Below are 12213 nucleotides of genomic sequence, written 5' to 3'. Positions count from 1 at the left end.
CAGGACATTGATTATAAGAATTCTATCTAATCAAAACACATTTAATCCACGATTATAAAAAGAGTCTTTTTCTGTTTATTGTAATGTGCCATTTGACTACATGTTGAACTGCCATCTAATTAAACATAAAAGGATAAATTTACACTCAGAACTTAGATTATCAATCAGAATAGCATCATCTTACATGGCAGTACATTTCAACACATGCATTAGGTCAGAATGAACAAAGATTATATTTTGGCCACGAGCATCATTGAAGAGACATGTACTGTCGAAATGCGCATCTGGTGCAAGAAAATTAATACCGTTAATTTCATTACAGAATACACGATAATCCAGAATATTGATTATAAGAATTCTAATAGAAACGCATTTCATCTACGATTATAAAAAGAGTTAGAGTGATACAAATTAGTTCTGTGTCGTCTAAGTATCTCTTTTCCGTGTCTGATTATCACGGCAATATATACGATTACATGATATGCATTTGAATAGCTACAGCATTTTCAAGTATTTTGGTTATTAGAGCCTTCACAATGCACTGAAAGTTTAAACCTAAATAAAATTAACTTAACTACAAATATAACACGAAGACTTGTTTATATAGGCTATGTTTAGTTTAGTTGAAAAATATCGTATTTGCAAAATTATAAAAGAGTCAGACACAAGTAAAACATACGTATACTTCTCAACAATACAATATGTATCATGTATAACAATACAAATTAAAAGTAAACTTTTATTGTATAATATAAAAACATAAATGTAACTTTACTTTACTGGAAAAATGAAAAGGGGATGAAGAAAGAACAACAGCGATAAAGATGAAAATGTGCGTTAAGCCTATGTCGATATTATACCACGATAAATCTTTTTGATCTCTTAATAATAAAAAATGTTTTATGAACATTTATTTTCAATATAACTCATATACACCCTTATAATAGTTTGACAGAATTAATGACATACCTGAAAATAAAATCATCCCTTTCATGTGCAGTATTGAGGTACAACGTTTCTAACGTGATATTTTCATACAAATTGTTCTGTAGCAAATCATCAAGGGATGCTTGTGTTGTAAACATTTTCTCTATCATATCATACCAACCATATTCTGTAGCTAAAGATGCTCTATTAAAAAAGAATATGTAATGCTATTAAATACAAATACTTTATTTACAAAGCCGTTCAGAAATTCATACGGCATTACATGTCACATTCACCACTAAAAATAATGATGATGTGATACTAAAATAAACAATAACTTAGAACTGTCCGCAAAGTGGGATTAATATCCCCGAACATGCATTTTAGTTGCTACTACGAAATTCAGAATTCAGGCAATGACGTTTTGAGATTAGTTGTTTTCAGCTTCTTTTTATTTTATATAATAATTGCTAAGTGTGTTAGATTGACACATATAACCTCAGTCACATTATGTATGTATGTGCCTCTCCTAGTCGAGAGCCTGTAATTCAGTGGTTGTCGTTTGTTTGTAGCTGTGTTACTTATTTGTTTTTCTTTCATTGTTTTGTACATTATTGAAGCCGTTTGAAAAGTTTTACATTTTTTCCTCGGCCTTTTATAAATGACTATACGGTATTATATTTGCTCATTGATGAAGCCGTACATTGACTTATAGTTGTTAATTTTCTACGTCAGTTGGTCTCTTGTGAAGAGTTGTCTCATTGGGAATGATTATACTTGGTAGCTGATCCTAATATTACTGACCTAGCATCAAATTCTGATTATGTATTTAAACTTAATTCATAAATTAAAGTTCATGGTCATGATAATGCTTCTGCAAACGACGTTTAATCAATCAAAGTGCTACGTTACGGTACAAAACGTATGCATCAAACACGAGTTAGACAATGTTTAAATTTCATGGCTTAGTTATGTTGGATAATCTTGCCTTTATTCAAAATGCTTTCGAAAGGTAATGGGATTCAAACAAATGAAATGGATTTTTTTTTGCTGTTGTTTGAAAAATCATGCAATAATCATTAGAAATTAAGTACATCGTAATTGAACAAAGATTATCATCAAAGTCGCCTCAACATCGATATTTTTCACTCGCATTTTTACCAGTTGAATATCTTTTCATATTGTTGTATAGTTTTTCATTCGTTTAACGTGGTTTTTTATTTTGACATTTGTTGAGGGACTGCCCTTTTGAATTTTCTTTGGCGTTATATATGTTGTTACTATACTTTCTAATAGTATTAATACCCTATTTTCAAGCATACGTGCTGTTTATGAAGAATAAATTTTCGATGGTTCCATCAAGGTACCAATAAGATTTGATAAAAAGTTAGCACTTATAATGAAATGCACCTACTTAAATGTCCAACTGATTAAATAATTAAAACAGTTTGGTTCAGACTGTGGGAATGTAAGCAATTTGTCTTACTTCACTTTTGGTTTTATCACATTTAAGGAATCAGAATGGATTGTGGCTTTGAACATCCCAACTCTAAATAGGAAACGTTATGTCTACAATTTAGCTCATACATTTACATTATTCGGAAATCGAAATATTCTAATGCATTTAATTTAACCATTATATGGTACGACTGTCATACAAGTGCTAAGTTTAGCTAGCTATAAAACCAGGTTTATTCTACCATTTCTACATCTGAAATGTCTATACAAAGTCAGGAATATGACACTAATTATCTAATCGTTGTTGTGTTTGAGCATTTGATTTCGCCATTTGATTAGAGACTTTCTCTTTTGAATTTTCATCGGAATTAGTTTATTAGTTAAATTTACTTTTTAGCACGCACATTTGAATTTTACTTCATGGTTAGAATTATGTCAAATTCGTTTAAAATGTTTTATTTCAGGTGGTTGTATAATGTAGCTGTCTTTGTAACATTTTATATTTGTGATATTACCTGGGGTGTCATTGGTATCCATTTGTATGGAGAATAGATATGTAAGTGATTCAAGGTTTGTCTCAGATTTCATTGAAAGCAAAATGTTCTATACTAAAAACTATACAATCCCTAAGATAGATATCATAAATGTTAACTTTTGTTTTAATAAATGCAAAGACTTTGTTGAAGTACAACCTCACTGTACTAATAATACAAACAAACTAAACATATATTGTATTCATATTTGGAATTCTATTTTCTAACAACTTACTTGAAAGCGTTTTGATTGCATATGGTGACGGCAGGAAATTCAAGTGTTTTATTATAATTGACACCAACATTCACTGTTACAGGCCATCCAAAGTAATATGTTACTCTGTCTACAATTTGGAAAACTAAACCTCCAAAACATGCTAAGATCAGTAAGAACCAAAGCAGTCTGAAAGAAAAATGCACGTTTCGTATAACTTAAAAGTTAGTATATACTTCATAAGCATGAGCTACACCCGAACTTTATTCACTCCGCAAACAAGGTGCTTTGTAGAAAACAACCTTGATTAGAATCAGTATTACTTTTGACACATCAGATACATTAATAATCCACGTACGAAAGTATTTTTACAGATTGTAGACACATTGATAAATATACATCAATTTGTCTGAAATTACTTTTAATTTTCTTTTGTTACAGAATTCTACGGAAGCGTATTAGCGCCACACATTTTTTTTTTTTTTTTTTCTTCCTATGTTTCCGTTATAACGGAAACCTTTGCGTTATAACGCAAACATTTGCGTTATAACGCAAACCTTTGCGATATAACGCAAACCTTTGCGTTATAACGCAAACCTTTGCGATATAACGCAAACCTTTGCGTTATAACGCAAACATCTTTATTTCAATTATTCATTAAGTTTCGTATATATGTCCGTCTATCATTCATTTCGGATGTGATTTACTAGTAGATAAAAAAAGAAACATACATACAAGGCCAAATCATTATAATAAATATGCATAGGAATAATGGAATAATTGAAGTGCAATTATACATAAATTAAGACTGATTTGTGCATCAGAAAAGTATATAATTTAACAAGAAAATAGATATAGTATATAGTCATATTAAAATTGAAAGATCAAAAATAATGTCATACAATTGTGAAACCTCCAAGTCAAATAGACAAAATGATCTTTCTGCTTTAAAATGAATTATTAATAAGGAAACATTTTTTTTAAATCTCAGAATATGATCAAGATTCTTTGATAGAAAGTCATTGAATTTTCATTTCAATATAATGAAGTATTTTTAAGATGCTTGGGTAGCAATTTGAATAGAGAGTACATAATTTTATAAATGAAACATCTTCATTCTATACATTTATTGCCAAAGGGTAGCTTGTTCGAATGTAACCTACTTTACACAGTTCTCAAACGAGAGCTTACTTTGGAAGTATATTTATATTCGGTTATAGCTATATAAGCAGTGTTGATTTTTTTCTTAGGTATAACCTCAATTTACTCAATTTTCTTTGTAATATATATACTAGTAGTAACTTGGATATCGTTTTTGGGGACCTTATAGTTTGTTGTTTAGTGTGAGCCAATGCTCCGTGTTGAAGACCGTAATTCGGCCTATGATGGTTTACTTTTACGAATAGTGACTTAGATGGAGAGTTTTCTTATTGGCACTCATACCACATCTTCTTATATTATTATGCTCATTATTAGTCATTGATATGATCTAATTATTCAAGTAGTTTACTTTGCAATTACTACAAAGGTGATAAATTTTATTATATCCAGCCTCCTCCATTAATAACTACTGTTTCCTTTGAATCTTAAATAAGAAATAAGATAAAACAAATGTTTGCGTTATATCGCAAAGGTTTGCGTTATAACGCAAAGGTTTGCGTTATATCGCAAAGGTTTGCGTTATATCGCAAAGGTTTGCGTTATAACGCAAAGGTTTGCGTTATAACGAAAAGGTTTGCGTTATAACACAAAGGTTTGCGTTATATCGCAAAGGTTTGCGTTATAACGCAAAGGTTTGCGTTATATCGCAAAGGTTTGCGTTATAACGCAAAAGGTTTGCGTTATAACGCAAAGGTTTGCGTTACAACGCAAAGGTTTGCGTTATAACGCAAATGTTTGCGTTATATCGCAAAGGTTTGCGTTATAACGCAAAGGCTTGCGTTATAACGCAAAGGTTTGCGTTACAACGCAAAGGTTTGCGTTATAACGCAAAGGTTTGCGTTATAACGCAAAGGTTTGCGTTATAACGCAAACATAGGAAGAAAAATAAAAAAAAAAATGTGTGGCGCTAATACGCTTCCGTAGAATTCATTATCGGAAGCGTGCAATTTAATAAATCAAGTTATCCAATAGTTATTAATTATCATATGAATGTTCAGCGCTGTTGGTTTTATGTTTGAGGTAAACAGTACTCTTCAATCATTGCTGGAATGATTAGACTCCTTGGCATATATTTGGACTAAATTTTGTGTGAATTTAAGATATACGGGTACGTTTGCGTGTTACACAATGTAATGACATATTTCATCTTACTAATTAATTTCAAATAACTTTCTACGTTCATAAGACGATCATTGCATATGTATCTACTGCTTCCATTCCCTTCATGCACTTGACATAACCCTAAGTAGATTAAAAGTCTTTTTACCATATTACCTTACCTTTTATTTACAAACTTTTCGGAATTTTTCGTTCTCAATGCTCTTCAACTTCGTACTTTATTTTGCGTTTTCAATTTTTATGTTTCGAGTGTCACTGTCCATCGTTTTTAACGAATTTCACAGTTTATCAGAAGATCATTGATACAGCTGAATAGTATGCGGGCGTGAAAAAATGTCACCACTATTCATTCAGCTTTTCTATCGTTCAAATTTGGGCTTACATCAATGATTGTACGATGGTCTAACCTTAGTCGAATATACAAAAAAAAATAGCTGGTGTATTTTTTGCTAGCAAGTCAATAATTTAACCTCATATGAATCTATATTCATTCGATATCGATTTGACCTTTTAGCTTGATATGGGTAAGGCATGTGATCAGTTATTAAAAAGAAATGGTTGTCAAGAATGAAAAGTGAAACAAGGGATCCGTCATGCAAATAGAATCATTTCGTTGACTGATTAACATTCATATACACATGTTGTAAATCTATGACATAATATCAAAAAAATATAGAACCGTTGTCTATATACGATCGCTAGTTTCATGTTCATATCGGTCAATACATCCTCGCTATTCTTCGGGGTAACCTCGATAGTAAAATGAGATGGTGTCAAGTCTACAGATACACACGAAATAATGATATATTATACAGAGTCAATTCAATATTGATTGTTTGTTTTGGCATTTTTAAAATGTGGATATACGTTTTAATATATTTTAAACAAATACAATAAATTGAGTCAAATCGGCGATCATGAGTTTTGACTGCAAACTGCAAATGGAAATGTAATGAAAACCCTGCACAAAGGCTTGGTTTTATTTGTCGATAGCTTTGTGTTTGTTTGATGAAAATCATATTTTAACGGCAGGGGTATCATTTTACACATTTTATCACAAAATATTGTGCAAATAGTTAACCCACAAATGTTTTAAATCCGAAAATTGACTTAATTTTAAATGTCAAGGTTTACTGTTGTCTCATTCTCTGAACGAATTTGAACAGCGCAAAGGGTCTTTCATTTTTACATCTGATATTGACTTAAATAAGTATTAGATGATTATCTTACCTATTATGTCTTTTTTTGGTTGTTTACCTTATCTTGTCACTTTAACATAACTATATTAAAAAAAGCTGTCAGACAATTGCAAGTTTCAGCTAGCTATAACATTAGGTTCCATTAACTCATCATTTCCATCGGAAAATGCCTATACCGAGTCAGAAATCTGACCATCCTGTTTGTTGATAAAGTCTTACGTTTATTTTTGTTGTCAGTTTTTATGAACTTCCCTTTATAAATTTTCCTTGTAGTTTGGTATTTTTGTTATAAGTTTTCTTATTAGTGGTTATCAATGGAACAAATGTATTTCATTGATATTAAACCGAGGCTTTGTTCTTCAACTCGTAGCTGTGATGTTATTGTCAGTTCGCAAATAATTCCTTACAAACAGGTACAAGGCGCTGTTTTAAAGTTCTAGTAAGGTAGAAGGTTTTTATTGTGCTTCGTGTAAAAGTCCTCACTGTGACTTTGAGATTAGAATATTTTGTGATTTTGCTGTGCATATACTTATTTTGTACCATGAATAGAAAACGCATATCCTTTATTTTCTATTATGACATTACTTAATCAAATGTATAATACATGTCTATGCACTTAACTAAATTTGTCTAATGAAATATAAACACTATTATGATTCTGTCGATACCTCTATCTTTTAAACAATACTAGGATCTTAAACATATTTTTGTTAATTAAAGTTCTAGTTAATGTTCAATACTAATGTGAATATATCATTAACTTTTTTTAAGGTGAACTGATGTTATGTAATTTCTCTGACATATTATGTAATTCAAACGCGGGTAATCGTTTATCATATTTATTCTTTGAATTTACAGGGAATAAAATCTATTTACCGAACGCTTAGACAAATATGAAACTGGTAATGAATTTCAACTTTAAACATATTTTGAAGAAGATTCTTAATGTCTGAACATTATGACGTAAGCATTTCATGTTTTAATCCAGATATTTTCCTTGTAACTAACTACGAACTCCCCTTAAAGACATTCAGAATGTTCTCAGATATCCGTAATTATTATAATGCACGGACAATATAATAAAGCGATCAGATTCAATTTGATTGATCGCATGTGTATTGTATTCAAAGTAGTAGACTGAATTGACCACAATGAAAAAGCCTGAAACCTTTAAAAATTGACCAATACCCGTATCAATTATTGATAGTTATTAAAATAAAGTCATAGCAATGGCTGTTTCAACACACTACAATCACTGTAAGCCTATACAAATCGACACAAGTTCAACATGTAAGACTTGTGAATATGTGTTCATATGCTTATACCAAGCTTATTACCAACCATTATGTCACACTGACTAGCTTAACAGGTACATGATTGCTAAATTTGTTATTTAAACAAAATATTCAAATGTTAAATAGCTTGTGATCAAACTATTTTAAAAATCGTAATGTTCAGAGATTTAAATACAATCTTACTTTGCCAAATAACCAAGAATGTCAGCAATATTACTAAAGTGTCCCCAGAATTCTTTTTTAGAAATTTTAAATTATATCTTTTTCAACTGTCTTTAAGGATGAACAACAAAAGTACTTAGACGCAGCAAAATCTAGAATTTAAAAAAACTTATACTATAAATCAGAAGAACATACTGTAATGAGAAAAAAAATCAGCTAAAAATATTAATAGGTTTTTGAGCTCCTTTTCATGGTATTTAATTTTTTTTTAAAACTGAAAAAAGCTGACTGGGACTTTTCGTTTTATTAGCAATGGTAATATTTGGGTCTCAAATCGAAAGAAAAAGAAATCTAGAATCTTACATTTTGATAAATGCCTTTTCATGAACTTTAAAAGAATTATATGAAACGGGTGTTGTGGGGCAAAATAATTCGCCCTTTACGAAGGGGGGAAAACCAAGGAAACCGCGGTTCTGGCAAAAATTCCTTAACCTGACCTAAGTACATTATTGAATTCACAAAGTGTAAGAATTTAGCCTACAACAGATTTCATAAGTTGAATTCAAATCTATACATTGTGTGTATGGTGATAGTTAAGGCTTAAGGTCTAGTAGTTTTACAAATATTTTTTGTGTTCTATACGGTCTACAAAAGGGTACTTTTTCATCAAGGAATATAGCTTTATTTTAATTTGATTATTTTATAATACCAACCAACTATACGTATTGCTATTTTTCATCAATTGCGATTCATTTGTGTCATTACTCTATTCCCCGTCCCTAGCATATGGAAATTATCATCCCTTATATTAGCAGGCATGTCAACATTATAGATATTGACGTGTTTCTTAAAAGAAGTGTGGGGCTACGCAAGTGTTACAGATGCTAAACAAGTCACCTCTAAAAATGACATTGTCTTAAGAATATGTCAAGTTCAAAACCGACCGCATTTTAAAAACACGCAGGGATTAGAATTAACACAGACTATTAAAGATCAAAGTTTACAAACAAGGATGATATCTGCAGAAATTGTTGAAACTAAAATTTGTTTAACGTTTCGATGTTAATTTAATTGCAGTGTAATGACTAAAAATCATAATACTGATTTTAAAAAACTAAATTGTATTATATAGAAACAAAAACAACCAATTCGTTTCAACAAAAGTCTCCTTTTATTTCTCTTGATGATCTAACGTCACTGTTGCTTTTCCTTCAGATAACAAACAGTAGTATCCAATTTAAAGATCAGACTTAAAAAGTGTAAAAATACAAACACATTTAAATGTGTTATGCGTTAACCTTCATTTGATTACGACATTATTATTTTTAAAAATAACTTAGAATTCTACTAAATAGAAATAATGGTTATCTCTCACTTGATCTCGATGTGTTTAAAAAAAATTATAATGGTTTTTGAAACTTTGTAATTACGTTTTAAACGCTTCGGACGACAGAAATAATTAAACGTGTTGTTTTCAGTTTTTTACATCCCTGGGGGTATCATCAGCTCAGTAGCCAGTAGTTCGGTTCGGTACTGACATGATTTAACAAACTTTACTAAAATTGTCCGTTTATAAATTTATAAATTATTAAGATACTAAGGTTTCCACTCCCTCAGGCAAAGTTGGCTTAAGATGAATTTGGCTATTTATTTAAGTTTTTTAACATATAGCTCTTCAACAGTTTCGGTACTTATACATCTTCGGATGTCAAATGTTAAGCTTTGAGCGTTCCTGATGATGGTAAATCCAGAAAAGCGCATCGGACGCAATAATTATTTAACGTATTGTTTTCAATATTTTTAGTGCTGATCTAATTTTATACATTATATATTCAATACAAAATTCCCGGTCATTATCAGTAGTCATAAGATATAGGAAGATGTGTAATGGTGCCAATGAGACAACTCTCCATCCAAGTAACAATTAAAAAAGTAGACCATTAAAGGTCAAGGTACGGCCTTCTACACGGCGCCTTGGCTCACCCCGAGCTGCAAGCTATAAAGGGCCGAAAAATTACTATTGTAAAACCACTGTTACCGTAGACCACGTTTTACCCATAGACCAAATGTAAAAGCCGCCATTTTGTTTGGTGGAGGAATTTTCGATAAAGGTTAAAGAGTCAATATTTGCACCTGTCCTAAGTCGGAAATCAGTAGTTGCCGTTTGTTTATGTAATTTAAACGTGTTTCTCGTTTCTCGTTTTTTATATACATTTGACCGTTGGTTTTCCCATTTGAATGGTTTTAAACTAGTAATGTTGGGGCCCTTAATAGCTTATTGTTCGATGTGAGCCAGGGCTCCGTGTTGAAGGTCGTACATTGACTTATAACGGGTTTCTTTTATATATGGTTATTTGGATGGAGAGTTGTCTCATTTGCACTCATACCATACCTTCCTATATCAATAAAAGTAATAAACAGTTGCAGACGATATTTGTATTATCAGCTTACTAATTATAAATCCCACATCAAGATTGTGGTGAATATTTCAATTAAGAAACGTTTTAACTGAATTGAGTATGCCATTAGTTAATTAAGTATACAGTAATTTCATAATATTACACAATGATTACCCAGGTAGATATAGTTTTAACAGGTGTAATTATAACTATAAGATTCACTCTAAACATAAATAAGGAAATAAACTTGTGAAGTCAATGTTACTATTAAATATAATATCGTTTATAGGATCCCCTTCCTTTTGGTTTGTATCACTTTCGCAATTATTCACAAAGAATCGACTTTGATGTGAACTTTTGAACTTCTAGGATCCTTCTATTTCTTTCCAATGGTGGTCCATGATGGGATAGAAAGCTCTCATTTTTCTCCAAAATCTTCCTAATATTGTAAAAACCTCACCCATCTAGTTTTTGTCATCTTCACGAGATTTTTTTTTTCAAATATGTAAGACATACTCCCAGTTTAAACTTGAAGTGAGTTTCCTTCTTTTAATTTTTAGAATACGTCCTGGAAAGATGTGTCGATAAACTAGAAGTTTCTTTTTTTTCTGTCTTCACTTCAATGATTGACATTTTAATAGTACTATGCATTGTATTGTTGTATCCATCTCTAAAACTTTGATTTTTGTCATTATATCTGTATGACTTTTAACAAAAAGTAGCAATATATTTTCTTTTTACTGTTTTTATAACACGCTCGGACGCAGATCCCTAACCCCGTTTAAGTCTTACACATGAGTTATTCCATCTTTTTTCAGAAGAACGATCATTGTTAACAAACAGTATAACGTTTAAAAATTGCTGTTGGACAAGAGGGTTTTTTTTTGTAATTACATCGTTGACGTCCTGCTTACTAGTATTCATTTTCTCGTTCACATACTTGTCATATTTCTTATCCCAAGTTTCTTCTGTTGTATCAATAGTTGTACCACATACGGTTTTGTATGCTTCATTTTTGTCTATATTCCCTTTTCCAATTTCCCTAATTTTATCTTAGCGACTAACATATTTAATTTGTTCTGTTTTACTTTTTAGGATAATTTTCATCATCAAGAAGATGGATTTTTTTATGACAGGCTAAAATATAACTATATACCAATAATACAAAGGTGTAAGAAATATTTTCAAGCATAAAGAAAAATCCTACCTTCTCATAGAGAATGAAGAATGTTCCGCTACATAACGAAATCCGTGGAAACTGGTTTGATCCCCAAAATCTTTCAGTGCTTTGAATTTCTTCCCTCTTTTTTCACTTCTTTTAATACTTCCGTTTTCCTTCATTTTCAATGAAAAGACTTCAACCGTTTATTTAGATCTCCGTTCAAAGCTTAATAAAACTGTTTAATACAACAATACTTGTAGATATTTAGTCCAATCAAGAAGATTCAAATGATTTGACGACAATTGGTCTATTTCATCAAACGTAATTAATCAATTCCAAGTAAAATGGAGAAGATTAACATAATCACTACAATATCCGATATTGAACTTTTTAAAAATTCATCACATAGATAACGAGATAATAACAAATTTAATGATACTGTCCAGTATTTACATTTCTGTGTGTTGTATCTAATAATAGTAAATATAGGAATCAATCATGTATATTATTTTGAGATATGAAGCAATCATAGTACAAGTGCGATATTCGTTCTACTCAGCATTATCCAACTACTGCATATACTG

General features: G+C 30.8%; 1 protein-coding gene across 1 annotated transcript in view; it reads right to left on the bottom strand.

Moving 5' to 3' along the window:
• Positions 1-11926, bottom strand: part of LOC134712288 (uncharacterized) — a 51852-nt gene extending 39926 nt beyond the window's left edge. The window contains exons 1-3 of the mRNA XM_063573689.1: positions 11675-11926; positions 3154-3321; positions 970-1131 (exon numbers count right to left, since the gene is read on the bottom strand). Coding sequence (XP_063429759.1) covers positions 970-1131; positions 3154-3321; positions 11675-11808 — 464 coding nt within the window. The 5' untranslated portion in view covers positions 11809-11926. The remainder of the gene's footprint in view (positions 1-969; positions 1132-3153; positions 3322-11674) is intronic.
• Positions 11927-12213: the final 287 nt, after the last annotated feature.

This window comes from Mytilus trossulus, chromosome 3 (genome assembly GCF_036588685.1).
Source record: "Mytilus trossulus isolate FHL-02 chromosome 3, PNRI_Mtr1.1.1.hap1, whole genome shotgun sequence".
NCBI classification, from domain to species: domain Eukaryota; kingdom Metazoa; phylum Mollusca; class Bivalvia; order Mytilida; family Mytilidae; genus Mytilus; species Mytilus trossulus.
This window is presented reverse-complemented; position numbering and strand designations above follow the sequence as displayed.